At 44.0% G+C, this 19,203-nt stretch overlaps 1 protein-coding gene across 1 annotated transcript in view; it reads right to left on the bottom strand.

Moving 5' to 3' along the window:
- The window catches only part of LOC128597423 (disrupted in schizophrenia 1 protein-like), a 284,982-nt gene extending 266,743 nt beyond the window's left edge, over window positions 1-18,239 (bottom strand). The window contains exons 1-2 of the mRNA XM_053607790.1: window positions 18,158-18,239; window positions 1,702-1,839 (exon numbers count right to left, since the gene is read on the bottom strand). Coding sequence (XP_053463765.1) covers window positions 1,702-1,839; window positions 18,158-18,215 — 196 coding nt within the window. The 5' untranslated portion in view covers window positions 18,216-18,239. The remainder of the gene's footprint in view (window positions 1-1,701; window positions 1,840-18,157) is intronic.
- Window positions 18,240-19,203: the final 964 nt, after the last annotated feature.

Raw genomic sequence — 19,203 nt, 5'->3', positions numbered from 1 at the left:
GGATCTCTTGAGCCCAGGAGTTCAAGGCTGCAGGGAGCTATTATTACACCACTGCACTGGAACCTGGGGAATAGAACAAAACCTCATCTCTTTAAAAAAAAAAAAAAGAAGAAGAAGAAGTAATTTATTTATTTTTAGAGATAGGCAGAATAAAATGTTAAGAACAGTGTCGATATAAATTCATACAAAGATGAAGTCACTCCCCTAGATTATCTCCTTTCATTTTCACTGAGCCTGTTCTGATTTCATAAAATGAGAAAAACAGAAATAAAAACAATGTCTTTTATTACATATTACTTTATACTATCCAAAAAAGTTTCAGAAAACATTTATATACAATAAATATGAGATTGAGTATGCTTACATTATTCCAAATCATAGAGTTAAGAAAACATCTAACAGGTGAATTAAAATTATATAATATTCCATTCAAATTATAATTTAAGTAAGGAAAGACACACAAAAGCTGCATGATTGAGAAGGAGTCCAGAGCTCATTCCACCATTCCCAAGTCCAATTAGCCAGTGGTTTGAGAGAGGATATCATGAATATCGGGGTCAGTGAGTCACTCTCCTTGGCCATGGCAGCCAGACAGCTGCAGCCTTCCCCACCCCTGCACGCTATGTCCTGCTCTACTAACCTGCCTGAGGAGAGAATGTCTGTGAAAGTAAGCAACTGAGAAAATGCAACTCAACAGCCAAGACATCAACTCAGAGTATTCTACACATGGAGAACTGTGTATCTCCTCCTGCATGAAGAGCAGCACATTTTACTCATGGTATGGAAATCAATGCTTGAGTAATTGTCTTTAAAATTACCATACCCTTGGCGGCGCCTATGGCTGGCTCAAAGGGGTAGGGCACCGGCCCCATATGCCGGAGGTGGCGAGTTCAGACCCAGCCCCAGCCAAAAACTGTAAAAAAAAAAACAAAAAAACAAAAAGAAAGAAAGAAATATCATACCCAGGAGTAAACACTGCACTCAGTAAATTATAAATTAAAGGATTTCTTTCTTCTGCATCCAGCTATCCATCCATCCATCCACCTTGTAAAACATTCATTAGCCATCAACCTAGATGTTAAATACTTCTAAATGATGTTGGTGTACCCCAAGATACCTAATCCTTCTGATGAAACACATCCAGAAACTTCATGAGAATTAATTCTCTTTTCATTGGTCTACATGCTTCTCAAGAGTATGGACAACACTTAAATTTATATATATATATAATATACACAAATACATAAACATCTTTTTTTAATGTTCAAGAGCCTCCACAGTATCTGGCTATGTGGTTTGTACATCTCAATCAATATCTGAACTAAACTGAACTTCTGGAACTCTTGATTAGTTTCAAAAGATTAGAAAAGACTTGGTTGATCTATTGGATTATTCTATCTGAAATATAATTAAGTTTACCAGTGAGAGTAAAGTAAACCATGAGTGCACCATGTGGATGAGGGGCCAAGGAGATAAACAAGACAGGTCCCTTGAGCTGAAGGAGCCAGAAAAGCAAGTTATATCCAGAACAAACTATAACAAAGGAAGAGTAGATGATTCCAGAAAACCAGAGAAGGCTGGGAATATTACTGCACAGACTGTAAATGCAGGGTAACATTTTGGTGTGTAGGTATATTCTTAGTGGGTAGAATAATACACAGAATAAAAGGACCAGGGTATCAGTTTTATATATTTACCTACCTGTCCATAGATGGCCTGAAGAAAGATGACAACACTTTGCTGAAGGAGGCTCAGCAACTGTAGCACAGTGGTTACGGCGCCAGCCACATACACCGAGGGTGGCAGGTTCAAACCCGCCCAGGCCACGTAACTGACAAACTGCAACAACAACAACAACAACAAAAAAAAAAAAAACAGCTGGGCGTTGTGGCAGGCGCCTATAGTTCCAGCTACTTGGGAGGCTGAGGCAAGAGAATCACTGAAGCCCAAGAGTTGGAGGTTGCTGTGAGCTTTGATGCCACAGCACTCTACGGAGGGCAATACAGTGAAACTCTGTCTCAAAAAAAAAATTTTTTTTTCTGAAGGGGCAGTAAGAAGTCTGTGAGAGCCCTTTAAGAGCCCTTCGAGAGCCCTTTACACAGAGGAACAATAACCCAATTAGATCTCATGCTTTGTGAGAATGATCCTGGCAGCAGTGTACAGGCCTCACTGGGAGGAGTTGCTGGGCCAGAGGAATCCTGACACAATCAAGGTCAGGACCAGGAAGACACAGGAAGGCTGAAATGCCTTCTGAAGAAGCATCTGAGGAGTGGCAAATAATGATACAGGGCTCCCCATTCAAGCCTGGACAGTGGACCCCAGTTTTCCCAGGCCTAGGCAATTTCATGAAGGGAATGCCCTGACCTTTTGCCCTGAGGTGGCAAGACTGCACTCATTCGTTTGTCGATAACACTCATTAACGTTGAAAACATGTTTCCATTTGCCAAGTCCTGGCCAAGTATAATTCTCAATTCTAATACCCTAGACAAAGAGCCCACATAGAGTCTTCTCACTTGGTCTTTCCCTGTGCCAGAAGCTCTAGTGCTTTTTAGTCCTTTAGTCCAGAAGTTCTGGTGCTTTTTACTCCTGCTTTCCTTTCTGTCTAGTAAAATCCTATCTTACCACTGATGGGTGGTCCGTGGGTTCATTCTTCAAATCTCCAAGACCAAGGACCTACTAAAGAAAGAAATTCCGGTAACATTAAGTTCTAAGACTTCCCTTAAACCTCTTGGAAAGAATGCCAAGCTTCCTCTTAGATCTTCCCTCTAGACTGGATGGATCTTGAAAACAATCTACCACATCTTTTTTTTCTTTTCTTTTTTAGAGATGGAGTCTTGCTATGTTGCCCAGGTTGGAGATACAATAGCTATGTATGATTGTACAGCACTTCAGCACTGAACTCCTGGCCTCAAGCAATCTTTCTACCACAGCCTCCCCAGTCACTGAGACTATAGGTGTGCACCACCATGCCCAACACCTGCTACATCTTTAAATACCCTGCAATGCACAACATGGTGCCATGTATATAGTAGGTGCTAAATAGATGTTCTTGAGGCTCGGTGCCTGTAGCTCAGTGGCTAAAATGCCAGCCACACACACCAGTGCTGGCAGGTTCAAACCAGGCCTGTGCCTGCCAAACAATGACAACTACAACAAAAAACAGCCAAGCATTGTGATGGGCGCCTATAGTCCCTGCTACTTGGGAGGCTGAGACAAGAGAATCGCTTAAGCCCAAGAGTTTGAGGTTGTTGTGAGCTGTGACGCCACAGCACCCTACCAAGGTGACATAGTAAAACTCCATCTCAAAAGAATAAATAAATAAATAAATAAATGTTCTTGAATGGGTGAATAAATAAATGGGTAAGTTCACGCCTCTAAAAGAGAAGTCCACCACCAAAGGAAAACAAAAGGATTATTAGGGCCAAGGTAATTTAAGGCTCCCAAATCCCCCAAATCTACCATTTAAATTCACTGTAGATTGTCAAGGACAGCTGTCTCACATTTCACTTTTCTTGGCCTATAGCTGTTAAGACCAGGAACTAGAGAAATATTAAGAATTGTATTGAAATATGCTAACTTTGTTTCATCGGAGGATTTGTGATCACAAAACAGCTTTCACAATTCTAAGTTTCCCATGTATTAGAAACATAAAACCTCCAATTTATCTCTGTATTTACTTTTTTTTTCACTTGTCCACTCTTAAATAGTACTCTTTTTCCTGCCGGTATTTGAGTAAGATGAGGCATGCTTTTCATTTATAAATGCAAAACACATATATTCTCCTATGTTAAAAGTAAAGCCTAATAATCGTCAATCCACTCACAAATCAAAAGATGACATTTATAAAAAGAAAAGTCAGGTTGGTATGCATGAAAATGAAATTTCAACTCAGATTCCACATTCCAGACACAATTCACTCATTAAACTTTGGATATTTCACCTTTCAACCTGTGGAAGCAATTAGCATCCACGCAGGGACATCTGTCAAATGCTCATTTCTATTCCTGGTAGATTTGTTCACTCGGGTGAACATGATCGTGTTAATGATTAGTATCAACCCCAGACATGTGTAGCCCTGGGGAGCTGACGTACCTACTTGCATTCGGGAAGGTAACCACAGGGAGCTGTCCAGGCTTCCCTAAATGTAACCACCTAGGTAAGGAGAGGAGGCAACATGTGAAACCTCAGGGTGCAGGGGATGGGAAATCTATACAGTAGCTCAAATCCTGGACAGTCCCAATCCTCCAGGACAACAATCACAGAATCTTAGAGCTGGGCAGGTTCTCAACACCGTCCCACCTACCACCCTCCCCAGTGCAGACCCCCCATCACACACACACCCCCCAGAGTCACCTAACTCTGACATGCTTCTGATGACAAAAAGCTCTCTGCCTTTCAAGGCAGCCTATTCCATTGACAGCTAATTATTATTTTTAACAAGTTTTCTTTCTTAATTTAGTCAAAAATTGACACTTTTCTATTGTATGCTAATGCTAATCCTAATTCTGGCCAAGTAGACACTCAATAAATGTCACATGAGTCAATAATAAATACATGAACAAATGGATTCTTAAGGATCAATTGATACTTAATATGATCATAGTAACTGCTTGAAAAACTAAGTTTTTAAGAGCCATGAAAGATCAAAAAAAAAAAAAAAAAACCAGAGTCGGTTCAATTCATTTACTTTATCTTAAGCAGGAATGAATTATACAGAACTAACAGTTCTAATAGTCACTCTGCTGCTGCCACTCATTTTTCTCACCTACAAAATAAGGCGGCAGGATTCCAGGATCCCTGCTGTCACAACCTCCAGTGCTGTAAAATATATGACTTGCCTTTGGAGGCTGGTGCTCTCACTTCACAGTTTACTCTCTTACTTGCATTTTTCTGCAAGTTTGAAACCACCTCCAAATAAAAGGTAAAAATCCTACCATGACAGGCAAATGTTTTGGCTGAACAGGCAGAATTTTCTCCACATTTTTTTCAGGATCAGGACAAGGCCATGTGGCTGGGAAATTAATTCAAAGTTGACTCAAAGCAAATTTCAATTATAGTCACACACCACTTAATAACAGAGATACTTTCTGATAAACGTGTCATTGGGCAATTTTGTTGTTGTGTGAATACCGCAGAGCAGTGATTTGCAACAGGTGTGCCACAAGAGGATCTTAGGTGTGCCACGAAAAGTTTTAAAGAACATTAGTTAAATTATTTTCAAAAGAAGTTCAAAGCAGGCTCAGTGCCAGTAGCACAGTGGATATAGCACCAGCCACATACACCAAAGTTGGCGGGTTCGAACTCACCAAGGATAGCTAACCAACAAAGTCAACTGCAACAAAAAATAGCCGATGTTGTGATGGGCACCTGTAGTCCCAGCTACTTGGGAGGCTGAGGCAAAAGAATCACTTGAGCCCAAGAGTTTGAAGTTGCTGTGAGCTGTGATGCCATAGCACTCTACCGAGGGTGACATAGTGAGACTCTGTCTCAAAAAAAAAAAAAAAAGAAGTTCAAAGCAGGGAAAGAATATTCTTTTTTTGACTCTTTTATTTTTGATCAATGTAATTTAAATGTGCTACAGAAATTTAAATATATGTTCAAGTGTGCTGTGAGATAAAATACAAAAAGGGTTGAAAACACTGCCATAGAGTGTACTTGCACAGATGCAGATGACACAGCCCACGGCACACCTGGGCTGGGCGGGATAACCTACTGCTCCTGGGTTACACACCTGTGGAGCACATTACTGTACTGAGGGAGGCAGCTGCAACACAGTGGCATCTGAACATAGCTAAACATAAAAATAGTACCATAAAAGTACTTTATAAAAGATGAAAAATGGTGCCCTGAGTAGCACGCTTCCTGTGAGGGGAGCTTGCAGGACTGGATGTTACTCTGGGACAGTCTGAGTGAGCGGTGAGAGAACATGAAGGCCACGGCACTGCTGTGCACTGCCCTGGACTTTATAATCATTGTGCATGCAGGCTGCACTAAATTAATTTTTTAATTTTTTTCAATAAAAAATTAACCTTAGCTTACTGTAACTTACTTACTTTATAAACATCTCATTTTTCTAACCTTAGTAGAAGGTTAGAACACTTAGTTTAAATCACAAACATACTGTACAGTGTACAAAATATTTTTTCTTTATATCCTTTTTTTTGGTAAGCTTTTCCCTATTTTTAATTTTTTTTTTAATTTTAAGCTTCTTTAAAAACTAAGACAAAAATGCACTCTAGCCAAGGCCTACACAGGGTCAAGATCATTGTCTTCCAAGCCTGCCATTTTGCCCCATAGTAGGGTCTCAGGAATGAGGACATACTGAGCTATCATCCCCTATGACACCCCCTAAAGGACCTGCCTGGGGCTGCTTTACAGTTAGCTTTTTTTATTATTATTATTTGAGACAGAGTCTCACTTTGCTGCCCTAGCTAGAATGCCAAGGCATCATTATAGCTTGTAGCAACCTCAAACTCCTGGGCTCAAGCAGTCCCTTGCCTCAGCCTCCCAATTAAGATGGGACTACAGGTGCCTGCCTGCCACCATACCTGGCTGTAATTGGCCTTTTTTTGAATAATAAGTGGAAGGAGTACACTCTAAAATAACAATAAAGTGTACAGGAAATACTAGGTAATAGGAAATTTTCAGCTCCATTATAATCTTATGGAACCACCACCGTATGTATATGTAGCTATCATTGACCAAAATGTCATTGTGCAGCACATGCTGTACTTACTTGGAGACTGGATCTCCATATATGAAAGGGCGGCACTTGACCAGCAGAGATCTCACAGACCACCAAGGCTTGTATGAAAGGTCTTTATTGGTGAAGGAGGGATGCTGCAGAGGAGGAGAGAAAAGAAAAAATAAAGAGAGGAGAGAGAGAGAAAAGAGAGCAAAAGCGAGAGCAAGAGAGAGAGCTCACCATCATATAAGTTAGATTAGGGGAAATCTTAGAATGGTGACGGGATGGTAGAATAGCCAATAAGGAGTTACTGCTCTGGTGGGACGAGCCATTAGGGGCGGGCTATAAGTTTGAAATTTTCAGCGGGTAATTGGGACAAGGAGATGAGGTAAGTTTTGCGACTGGGACAATTACCTAACATTCCTCCCTTCTTAATATGTTAAAAATAGGGGGTTGGGGTGGCACCTGTGGCTCAGTCGGTAAGGCACTGGCCCCATATACGGAGGGTGGTGGGTTCAAGCCCAGCCCTGGCTGAACTGCAACCAAAAAATAGCTGGGCATTGTGGCAGGTGCCTGTAGTCCCAGCTACTGGGGAGGCTGAGGCAAGAGAATCGCTTAAGCCCAGGAGTTGGAGGTTGCTGTGAGCTGTGTGATGCCACGGCACTCTACTGAGGGCCATAAAGTGAGACTCTGTCTCTACAAAAAAAAAAAAAAAAAAAAAAATAGGGGGTTGGCCTTGGGATAGGGACGTTGAGTTCTTCCTTCTGTAGCTTCTTCCTGCTGAGAGGGGCGTGTAATTTCAATTGGCCAACTAGAGGATGATTATGATCTTTTTCGTTGAGAGGATGTAAGTTTTTGCTTTCAGACTGCCCTTTTAGTGGTGGTTGTTTAGAAGTGGTGTTCAGGAAAGTCTTGTGGCCTGGAGTAGAGTGTAGCCCATTCACGAAGAACAGTTTCTTTTTGTTATAGGTTGGGAGCTGTATCTGGGGTGTGGGGTTGGAACACCAACTGAGTAGTTATCGGTTGAGACAACTTTGAGAGTTGAGTTTGAATAAAATGAGTTATGCCTGGAGCCACAGCCACCAGCCCAAGGATGACAACTATAGGTGTTAGGAAAAGTAGAAGTGCAACCTAGAGTGGGTTTCGAGTGAATTAAGAGGAGAAGTCTGATGACTCTGATTTATGTTGTTTGATTTTGGAGTTTGAGGCTTTCTTGAGTGATCGTACTTTGTTAGTGATGATTCTAGACTCATTAACAAAGAAAAAACTTTCCTCTTGGAGTGCCAAGTATCAACTTAAAAGGAGAGAAGTTGGAGGTTTTTTTGGCAGGGAATGCAGGTATAGAAGTGCCAGAGGTAGAAGAATGATCCAGTTTAAGTGAAGTTCAAGCAAAGGTTGGTTAATGTAGATTTTAGGGATATGTTAGACCTTTCAACTTTCCCTGAAGATTGAAGATGGAAAGGCATATGGAAGTGCCATGGGATACTTAGGCTTTGGTTAAGGTTTGAGAAATGGTGGAGGTGAATTCAGGTCTATTGATACACTGTAAAGAACAGGGGATCCCAAAGTGGGGAATAATGTCTTTGAGTATGATAGAGGCAACAGTGGTAGCCCTCTTGTTTGCAGTAGGAAAGGCTTCAATCCAACCTGAGAAGGTATCTACTAATACTAAGAGGTATTTATAAATAGTTTGATCTTAGGCATGTGTGTGAAATCAAGTTGCCAGTCTGTTCCAGGAAGAAGTCCCCTAGCCCAGTGGGTTGGAAAGTGTGGGAGACGAGACTTTGTTTGTGGGTTGGAGCATTGGAAGACTTCACAGGATGATGTAAGCTGATTCAGAAACTCTGAATCTATTTGTGAGAGAGGAACGAAAACTTTGAGAAATTGTAGTAAAATCTGAGAGTTGGGGTGAAACAACTTGTGTAGATAGATGAGGAGGTCACAAGTGGGAGGTTGATTTGTTTCCTTTACTGTAGCAGCAATAGGAGCAGAAACAAGCAGGAGGTGAGAGGAGGTGTCAGGAGATGAGTATTGGAGAGCAGCTGTACGTGCAGCATGGTCGGTTCAGTTGTTGATATGGGTGAGTGGTTAGATTGACGTGAATGGCAGTGGACAATGCCTATAGTCTTAGGCAATTTAGAAGCTTCTAGTAGTTTGATAATAAAGTCAGAGTTAAGAATAGTATTATTTTTGGTGTTACATACATGTCGCTCTTTCCACATAGCTGCATGGGATAATAATATGTGGAATGCATACTTAGAATCAGTATAGATAGTTAGAGATTTATCTCGTGCTAGGGTGAAGGCTCTGGTTAGTGCTGTTAGTTCTGCTTGTTGGTTAGTGGTGGAACAGGGAAGAGAGTGTGCCTCGATGATCTCACTGGAGGACACAATTGCATAGCCTGCTCTATGAGTTCCCTTATACATAAAGGAGCTGCCATCTGAAAACCAGAGGAGATCAGTATCAGGAAGAGGTCCTTCTTGTATGTTGGAGAGGTAAGGGAGAAGAGCATCTAGTGTTTGAAGGCAATCGTGAGTGGGTGACGAGTCAGAGGGAATAGGTAAGAGGGATGCAGGATTTAGTGTGGGACATGTGTTAAAAGATAATGATGGGTCAGATAAGAGAGACGTTTGAAGATTAAGAATACGTCATGGTGGCAGGGTTTGAAGATTTTTGTATGTTAAAAGATCAGATAGAGAATGAGGGGATAGACAGTAGAAGGGGAACCAAAAGTGAGTTTCTTCGATTTTTTTATTAAGAGTAACTGCGGCTGCCAATGCCTTGAGACAAGGGGCCCAACCTCAAACAGTGTGATCTGTTTTAGAGATAAGTAACTGGAATAAAGGTGGGGCCTAGCTGATGTTCAAGCACACCGAAAGCAATCCCACAGTTTTCTGTGACATATGGGAGGAAGTGGCAAGAAAGATCAGGAAGGTAGAGGGCTGGAGCTTCTAATAAAGTATGCTGTAGAGATTTAAAAGTAGTGGAAATGGAGGTTAGGAGAGGCTTATGAGGGTCACCTTGAGTAGTATTATATAAAGGAGCAGCTAGCAGAGAAAAGTTGGGAATCCATGCTCTGAGGTATTCAGCTAATCCTAAAAAGAAGAGGAGTTCTTGTTTTGTGGTGGGTAAAGGAAAGTCGAGAAGAAGGCTTCTTTTGTCTATGGTAATAGTTTTGAGGTCTGGGGATAAAAGAACACCAAGGTAAGTGATTTTCTGTTGGACTAATTGAACCTTTGAGGGAGAGACCCAATATCCTCTATCTGCAAGGAAATTAAGGAGGGAATAGATGTCGCACTTAGAGTCATGTAAGGTGGGATTACAGAGCAGGAGATTATCGACATACTGAACTAAAGTTGAAGGAGAGGAATCATAGGACTGGAGGTCTCGTGATAATGTCTGGCCAAATAAATGGGTTAGAGTCATGTAAGGTGGGATTACAGAGCAGGGATTATCGACATACTGAACTAAAGTTGAAGGAGAGGAATCATAGGACTGGAGGTCTCGTGATAATGTCTGGCCAAATAAGTAGGGGCTGTCACGAAATCCCTGAGGGAGTACAGTCCGAGTAAGTCAGGAAGAAGTCTGAGAAGTAGGGTTAGTCCATGTGAAGGCAAATAGGTTTGGGCAATTAGGGTGTAAGGAAATGGAGAAGAAGGTATCTTTGAGGTCTAGTACAGAGAAATTAAGTGGTTAGAGGTGGGATGGTTGCTAGGAGGGTGTATGGATTAGGGACTACTGGGTGTATAGGAATGACCACAGAGTTGATGAGTCTTACATTTTATATTAAGTGATAGGTGTCATTAGGTTTTTTAATTGCTAGTATGGGCGTATTATATGGTGAGTGGGCAGGTCGTAAAAATCCTTTTTTTAGGAGATCCTGTTCAATAGGTTGAAGTTTCAGGAGACTAGATTGGGGAAGTGGATATTGATGTTGAGAAGGAAAAACAGGGTTTTTTGTTTTTTTTTTAGCTTAACAAGAATTGGAAAGCAGGAGGCAATTGAGGGGGTTGTAGTGTCCCGAACCTTAGGATTTATTTGCTCTGGTGGAAAGGGCCAGGGTGATGGGTCTTTGATGGCTTGGGAAAGGACGAGGCAGAGCAAGGCAGAAGGAGATGGGTCAGCATCTATTAATTTAAAATCAAAAGTGAGGGCGGTACCTAATTTGGAAAGTACCTCACGTTCCAGAAGGGAAACTGGATAAGAAGGCAATGCCAAAAAGGAATATATAAATAATGAGAAATTGCTAATCATGCAGTGTAAAAAAGGAGTTTGACATGGACGGTGGGAAAAACCCTCTATCCCAACAACAGAGGTAGACGAAAGGGGCATAAGACCACTGAACTCTTTAAGAACTGAGAAGCTAGCTCCTGTGTCTAATAGGAAGGTGATCATCCTACCTGCCTTAGCTCAGGGCTACCCTTTGCTCTGCAGAGGTGATCTTCGTCAGGTGAGAGAAGCCAGGATCCCGTCAGTCTTCAAAAGAGGCAAGCCCAAAAAAGTCTGCTGTAGGTGCTGCAGGTTGGCTGGCCCCATGTCCTCTCTGGGCCAAGGGGCAGTCAGCCTTCCAATGGCCCTTTCTTTTGCAGAGAGGGCATGGCCCTGGTAGGGGCCTAGGATTGAGACAGTGTCATACCCAGTGGTCTTCTCCACCGCATTTGTAGCATGGTTCAGGTGGTTGAGTCATGAAGCGGCCTTTGGCCCCTGATGACTTAGGCAGGTTAGAGATGATGGCCTCAGTGACACTGTAATGTTTTGAGCTAGCATTTAATAATTTGGGGTTTGAGATTTTTTATTTTCCCTTTGGAAAACATGGTCTCGCCCTGTGTAAACCGTAAAGGCTGCATCTAAGATCACGGCCTGGGGTGTTAGGAGTCTATGCTCCAAGCGCTTTAGCTTAAGTTAGATGTCAGGGTAACTTTGGTTAAAGAAATAAGTCATGAGCCTTGGTGTGTGTCACACTTTATGGGGGCAAGACATGATTGCAAGAGGGACTTTACCTAACAATTGCAATCAGTGTAACCTGGCTTATTGTACCCTCAATGAATCCCCAACAATAAAAAAAAAAAAAAAAAGAAAGAAGTCATGAGAACATTTTTCCCATCTACTGTTTCAGGATCTAAGTTAGTATACTTAACAAAAGCCTCGGTAAGGCATTGAAGGAAAGCTGAAGGATTCTCAGACTTATCTTGTATGACTTTCCGTAATTTATCATAATTGATAGCCTTTTTGGCAGAAGCTCTAAGTCCACAAAGAATGCAGGTAATAAAAATGTCTCTACTTTTTCTCCCAGCATTGTCATTATAATTCCAATTTGGCTGGGAGTTAGGGACTGCAGTGTCACTTGCAGGATGCTCATTGTTGGACATATGAAATTGATTTGCTGCTTCTTTTGCCCTCTCCCACCTCATCAGAGGTCAGGGTATTAGCTAAAATAACAAAAACATCATGCCAGGTAAGTTGATAGGACAAAGTAATAAATTGAAACTCTTGAATAAAATGAGAAGAATTAGAAGTAAAGGAACCTAGTCTAACCTTAATGTGTGTGAGTTTAGTTATGGGGAAAGGAATATAAACAGAAACTATACCATGGACTCCAGTTACCTTGTGGAGCGAGGCCAGGAAGTGAGAGGGAGCTGAAGGTCCCTCTAATTCTGGAGACCAATGGGAGTGGGAACGGGTGAGGGGACCAGAGGAAAGTGAAGAGTGAATAGTGGACATGGTAGAATTAGTTTGCAATTTGTCTACACTGTGGCACTGTAGGACTATCATATGGAGGAGCTGGAGGAAGAAAGGGGTAAAAAGATCCGGAAGTGTTTCTTGGAGCAGCTGGAGGCAGTGGACTGAGAGATGCCACGGAAGAAGTCTGAGGGCTAGCTGGAGGGGAGGAGTTAAGAGATGAGCTCAGATTGGTTGACAGGGAAGAAGGAGGGAAAGAGGGTGGAAGCAACTGTGTGGTTGAAGGAGGAGCCAAATATGGCAGAGCTGGAACAGAAATTACTCTGGTTTCAGAACCGGTGGCCATTTGTCTGCACCGAGGAGGTACATCTGCCGGGTCAAATAGGTTTGGTTCAGGGAGATAAAGAGTAGAAGTGCCCTTTGCTACAAGAATTTTGGAATCATCCGAACATAAATTAGGCTTGGTTCTAAGATATGAGAAACCTGAACATAGGGGACCTCGCTCTATTTGCCAAGGTGTTCACAATAGTTACATAAGTTTCGAATTAAAGAAAAATCAAATGAACCATAGCTTGGTCAGATGTTGGTTGTCTAGTTTGTAAAGTGGCCAAACCTGGGTAGAGAGTTTAATTAATTTTTTTGGCTTTAAATTTAATCCTAATTCTACCAGATTGTGTAATAAGTACCCCAAGGGGGAGTTAGGTGGGATAGAATGGCCGTACCCATGGTGATTCATCACAGGAATAAAGCGTGAGCAGAATCACACGAGGACCAGGACAAAGGGCAGACGTCTCTGCTGCTTTGTTGCTGGCCGTGAAGATGAGAACACAGTCTAGGACAGTCGTCACTGTACCCCAGATCAGTGTCAGACCCTTGGGGCCAAGGAAAGTTTGAGACCTGGCACCAGGAATTTTTGTGCAAGGTGTGGAAGCCCTGGGCTAGGCCAAGCAAGGTCAATGAGAATAGGGAACTTAAGCCTCGAGAAACGGGTGAATCACCAGGAATGTAAGCAACCTAGCCCACATATGAGGTCGGTGTTGGGTGCTGGTTAGACCACCTTGGCGAATGGATACAAGCCCATGGGGTGGTGAGCAGAGGGAGTGTGAGAAGAGGATAGGGAGCCCCCAGGAGCTAAAACCCCATGGAAGGGATGGAAGCTATCCTTGGGAGCGTTCCCTAATTAGATCCCGCTTCTGATACCAGATGAAAGGATGGCACTCAACCAGCAGAGATCTCACAGACCACCAAGGTTTGTATGCAAGGTCTTTATTGGCGAGGGAGGGATGCTGCAGAGCAGCACCAAGCAGGAGAGAAAAAGAAGAGAAGAAAAAAGAAAGAGAGAGAGAGGGAGAGAGAAAAGAGACAGTGAGAGAGATAGGGAGGGAAAGAGAAAAGAGAGAGAGAGAGCGCACGCGCGCACGCACCTTTATATAAGTTCAGTTAGGGGAAGTCTTAGAATGGTGACAGGATGGTAGAATAGCCAATAAGGAGTTACTGCTCTGGTGGGAAGAGCCGTTAGGGGCGGGACATAAGTTTGAAATTTTCAGCAGGTAATAGGGACAAGGAGATGAGATAAGTTTTGCAACTGGGGCAATGACCTAACAATATATATAGTTCACATATTAAATGGGGACATCGACATCTCACCTACCAACACACAGGGGTCTCGATGAATTGATCTTTTGACCTTTTACCCGGCAATAAGTTCTGTGATTCCATTTGTAACAGTCAGTAGCTAGAAGCTCTTGTGATTAGAGGAAGCCCTGCTATGTCTACCAACCATTTCTAAGTCATGACAAAAGGAAAGTGGCCAATGGGTAAGGATGGCAGGGAAAGGAAACAGATACTGTACACACCATGTGGGCCCTAACTCCCTTCCAAAGCCAAATACAAATATTTCATTCAGGTCAGCTCTTCCCTGCTTCTACTTGGTGTGACTGATACAGGGTTCACCCATTCAAGGCTGGACAAGGGACCCCAGTTTTCCTAGGCCTAGACTATTTCCTGAAGGGCATGCCCTGACCTTTTGCCCTGAGCTGAAGGGATTGCATTCATTCATTTGTCAATAACACTCATTAACACTGAAAAGGTATTTCCATCCACCACATCCCAGCCAAAAGTAATTCTCAAGACCTTATACCCCTAGACAAAGGACCCACACGGAATCTCCCCACTTGGGTCTTTCCCTCTGCCAGAAGCTCTAGTGCTTTTTAATTCTTCTGTTCACAAGCTCTGGTGCTTTTTACTCTGTGGTCCATGGGTTCATTCTTCAAATCCCTGAGACCAAGGACCTACTGAAGAAAAAAATTCTGGTAACACAATTTGAAGGCCAACTGCAAAGTCTTTGCTCAAAAGAAGCTGGTTTGGAAACTCCGATTTCAAAAGAGAAAATGGATCCTGAATGTCTAAAGCATCTGGAATAAGAAAAGTTGCTTGATTGTTTCATTGTGCAGAAGCCATTCACTAAGGAATTTTTACCACAAAAATTCACAAAGTCATTAAAGTTAGGGACTAACAATAGAAGACACCTCAAGGATAAAAGTCTTGCACTATTAAATGGTGCTGGCAGAAAACTGGTTGCTGGCCAGTGATCCTAACTGTGCCAGGAGGGACCCTCCAACCCCAGGGTGGCTGCTAAAGGCACCTCTGGAAGCAGTGGGCTCTGCCAGGGTAACATGAGATGTAGCATATAAACTGAATTATCATAGTCATTATCAAAAGAATGATTCTAATTCTGGTCTAATACCATAATCTAACATGCTACCTGTTTTTATATTCAGAAATATTGTTCTGCACTTATCTTTAGATCTAATGTTGAGAGAGGATACCCAGAAAAAGTGAGGTCTAAGAGAACAGAGGTCTTCTCAAGGAGACCTCAAGGATACACCTGTGAGGTTCTCCCATGGTGACTCAGCTCTTAGGAATTTGTAGAAACTTAACTTCCTGGGACCTGGAAGCTATACTTGCTTCTGCTTCTGTAAAAGCCAGCGCCTGCTTCTCCTTGATTCAAACTGACCAATGAGAAAGGTACCCACAGGCTAGAAGGTTTTGACTGGGAATAAAAAGGAGAAGACTGAGCCAGTCAGAGAGCGCTGCCATTTCTCAGACTTTTGTCTGCTGCTGCTCCACCAGCTGAAATAAAGCCCTTCCTCACAGGTTGAGTGTTGTTTCTCTCCGAAGGCCCTCGTCTTCCTGCAACAATGTTAAGATCACTGCTGTACCCTCTCTTGGCTCTGAAGGTTTCAAACCTTAACCAAAAGCACAATAAAATTCAAGCATCAACAATTTAATCTCTAATCCTTCTCTAATCAAAATTTCAAGATTTAAAAAACAAGGAAAAGTTTTCATAAGCCTCGTAAATGAGCTTTTTTTCTAAATGTATCTACTATTTGAATAACTGGCAAGTAGTATTCTTGTCATTTAATAATAAACATATTAGTTTACATTACACTTTTGAAATGGATACAAATTTATATGCACAGCTAGAAATGAAATTAAAAGAACAGAGAAACACCAAGCTATTCATCTGCATTGGTGAAATTATGGTGTTTTTTAATGCTCTTTTACTTGTTTGCAGTTTCCTACGCTTCCTGGAATGAGTATGCATTGTTTTTGAAAAAACAAAACCAATAAGATAAACCTAATTTAGTAAACAAGTACCTGGAACTGTTTCTGCATCACAGAGACCTACATTCATGCTTCTCTCTGGGCATATCCTGGTGAGCAGTAGGGTCCCCACAGAAACGTCCTAGGGCCTAAGACCTGTAAGGTGGCCATGGCTTTCAGCTTTATTATGATCAGACATGGCACATGAAAAGCCTCCATGACAATTTACACCTCTTGTGCCATGCTAAGGGTTCTGGAAAATTTAAGTATTAAAATATTAATCCAGATTCCACTTTGAGTTTTGCAAAGAGATCTAGCAATCCATTCTTTTGACATTTTAATACCTTTTTCCTCTGCAAATTGCCATTGTTTTGTTTTTGCAAAGAAGATGATACCATCTCTATAAAATTGGGATTTTATAAAATACGGATGAAAGAAATTTAAATTACATCAAAGACCTATAATCTAATATAGGTCTGTTCTGAACTGCAGCTTCACTCAATAACTTCAGCTGGGCCAGTGGTAGCACATTCAGCTGTGAGAGGCACCCACATCAGGGATCTAATGCGGCTCTTCACTTAACAGCTCTGTGCACTTGGGAAACAAGCAGGGTGACCCCAAGTTCAGCTTTGTCATAGGGAAAATGAAGGCCATAGCAGCCCCATAAAGGGTTGGGGAAGATTTCATCAAAGGAATCCATAATAGAGTGCCTCACACATTCTGAGTTCTAAAAACCTGCAGATGTAATTATTTTCCTTCTAGTACTCTGATGTCTTGCATTTGCGTAGTAACTCATCCTCCAGAAGCTGTTTCCAGATCTTTTACCTCATCTGATCCTCCAGCAATGCTACAGTACAAAAGGCAGATAATTACCATTCCCATTTTTCATTCATCTTTTTTGTAACTAGAGGAGAAAGCTGAGGCTCAAGGTCAAAGTCCAGAGAACCAGTCTCTTGTTCGGGGCTCTTCTTGCTCTACAACAGAGTCTCAACTGAACTTCTTGGGCCACGCCTGGGGATAATAAAACTTAATTTCTTTTAAAATGCCTATTACTCATACTTTAAGCAAATCAAACTGATATTCCCACATTACTCCCAGTTATTTGGGTTTTGCTGAGTAAAAATAACAACTTGCTGTGTATATACAGCTTTGGGCTAGGAGGGGCTTCACATCCACCGTATCAGAAACTGTGTAATAAGCCCGTGAGGTAGGTACTATCGCCATCATACCCGCTATATAAATGGGGAAACTGAGGAACAACTAAATCTAGCACTGAGATGCAGGCAGACTGTCTCCAAGCCCAGCTCTCACCACCCTGTGTTGTCCAACGCACTTACGTCCAATCAATGATACATTCTGCAAAGTGCTTTTTCTTCCCACCAAACAAACCTAAACAGACAGGGAGGCCAAGTTATTACATCTGAGGAGACGGATTCTCGGAGGTGTTAAGCAAGGCGTTTAAGGCCGCCCAGCCCTCTCCTGCCCCAGCAAGGACACAGCAAGCATCCTGACTCGGAATTTCATTCTCTTTGAAAAGCCTCAAGTTCTTTTGCGTAAGTTTTAAGAGTGAGATGACGAAAATCCTGTCATTGTTGAAAAGCAGCCATCCACTTAACAGCTTCAGTGTCATCACCGAGCGGGGACAGCGCGATCCGCGCTCTAGGCGGTGAACAGGTCGCAGTGTCCGGCTCGGGGCGGATGTCACGGTAGCCAAATAGGAAGTGGGCGGTGAAACGGAGGGCAGCTCAGCCCGCTGTGGACGTGCAGGCAGCAGGTCCTCACCCCACTCCCAACCTCTTCCCTCCAGCTCCCCGCGGGGTCGGACCGAGGAGCCGGGGCAGGGGCCGGCGCGACGTCCGAGGTCGCCTTCCACCCCCGCGCGTCCCAGGTCGCCTTCCTCCCCGCGCGGGCCCCGCCGCCTCCCGGGCCTCCCGGGCACGCCGCGGGGGGCTGGGGAGGGAGCCGGCGGGTGCTGCTTCTCTGACCGCCAAGTCCCCGGTTGGCAGCGCCGCCTCCCGGCAGCGACCCGCGCTCTCCTCTCTCCCCCGCGCCGCGCCCGCCTCCGTCCGCCTCACCTCGAAAGGAACGCGCGGAGCCCGAGCTGGGGATAGAGGCTCGCCCGGGCCTCCGCGACTTGCCGGGGGGCAGAACGCACCTCCCGCCCGCATCCTGCGCCCCAGGCCCTACCTGCGCGGTGGTCCCCGCTGCCGCCGCCTGGGGCGCCCTGGGGGCCCCCGCCCGACATGCGCGCGGCGGCCTGCTCCTCCCGACCGCCGGCGCCCCAGCTCGCAGCCTGGCAGCTCGCCGGACGGGAAGTGGGGAGGGGGCCGGCGGCGAAGGGGAGGCTCCTTCCTGGTCTTCCGCGAGACCCGAGGTTTCCTTTCCAGCCTCAGCCCCTTCCACACACACAGGGGCGCGCACAGGCTGCAGCCGCAGGCAGGGAACCCACGTGGCCTGGGGATTTGGGGACCTCAGAAAGTTTGCTTTCCGCCCTGCCTGGTTTCTGGAGCAAACAAGAGGGGAAATGCAGTGTGGTCCACAGGGCACAGGGAAGGAAAGGCTGAGAACCTTCAGGATGGAGGGTATGAGGGCGCCTCCCAGACATATGACTCGGGAAGCGACCAGAGGGTTGGTGGAGGACATGGAAGGGATGAGAGGGGTCATTTATACAAAGTGGGAGAAAATAGGGATGTCACCGGGAAGAGGTAGGTGGGCGCAGACTTTCGGAAGTGAAATGAGACCCCTCCTTTAGAATCTTCCTGGGCCCCTGGGCTGGGTCCGGGATGCAGGCGGTGTCCTCTTGCACTCCTAGGCCTCTGTCTCTGCTCCTTCACCTCTTCTGCTCATTCAAGGCAGGTCCTGGAGCTCCTGGAACTCTCATTCGTAGCACCTGCCACAGAACACTGGGTACAAGGAAGCGCGGGGTGTGGTTCTTGCCCTTGGAGCTCGCCCCCCAGGGAGTGCGTGTCAACCCAATGACAACAGACAGTGGAAAAAGCCAAGTGCCAGAGACTCAACACAAAGTGTGTTGCAGAAGATTGGGAATAGTAAGAACATTGTGTGGGGGGGGGCGGGGGAAGGGTGAGGAAGACTTTCTGCAGGAATAAGAAGGTTCTAGTTAAACCTGGATTAGTCAGCTGGAGGAGTCCCAAGGTCGTGAAAACACACAGTGTGCCTAAAGTCACTGTGCACTGTGAGACACAATGAACGTGGATCACGAGGAAAGGGACGTA

The sequence above is a fragment of the Nycticebus coucang genome, chromosome 10 (genome assembly GCF_027406575.1).
Source record: "Nycticebus coucang isolate mNycCou1 chromosome 10, mNycCou1.pri, whole genome shotgun sequence".
Taxonomy (NCBI): Eukaryota; Metazoa; Chordata; class Mammalia; order Primates; family Lorisidae; genus Nycticebus; species Nycticebus coucang.
This window is presented reverse-complemented; position numbering and strand designations above follow the sequence as displayed.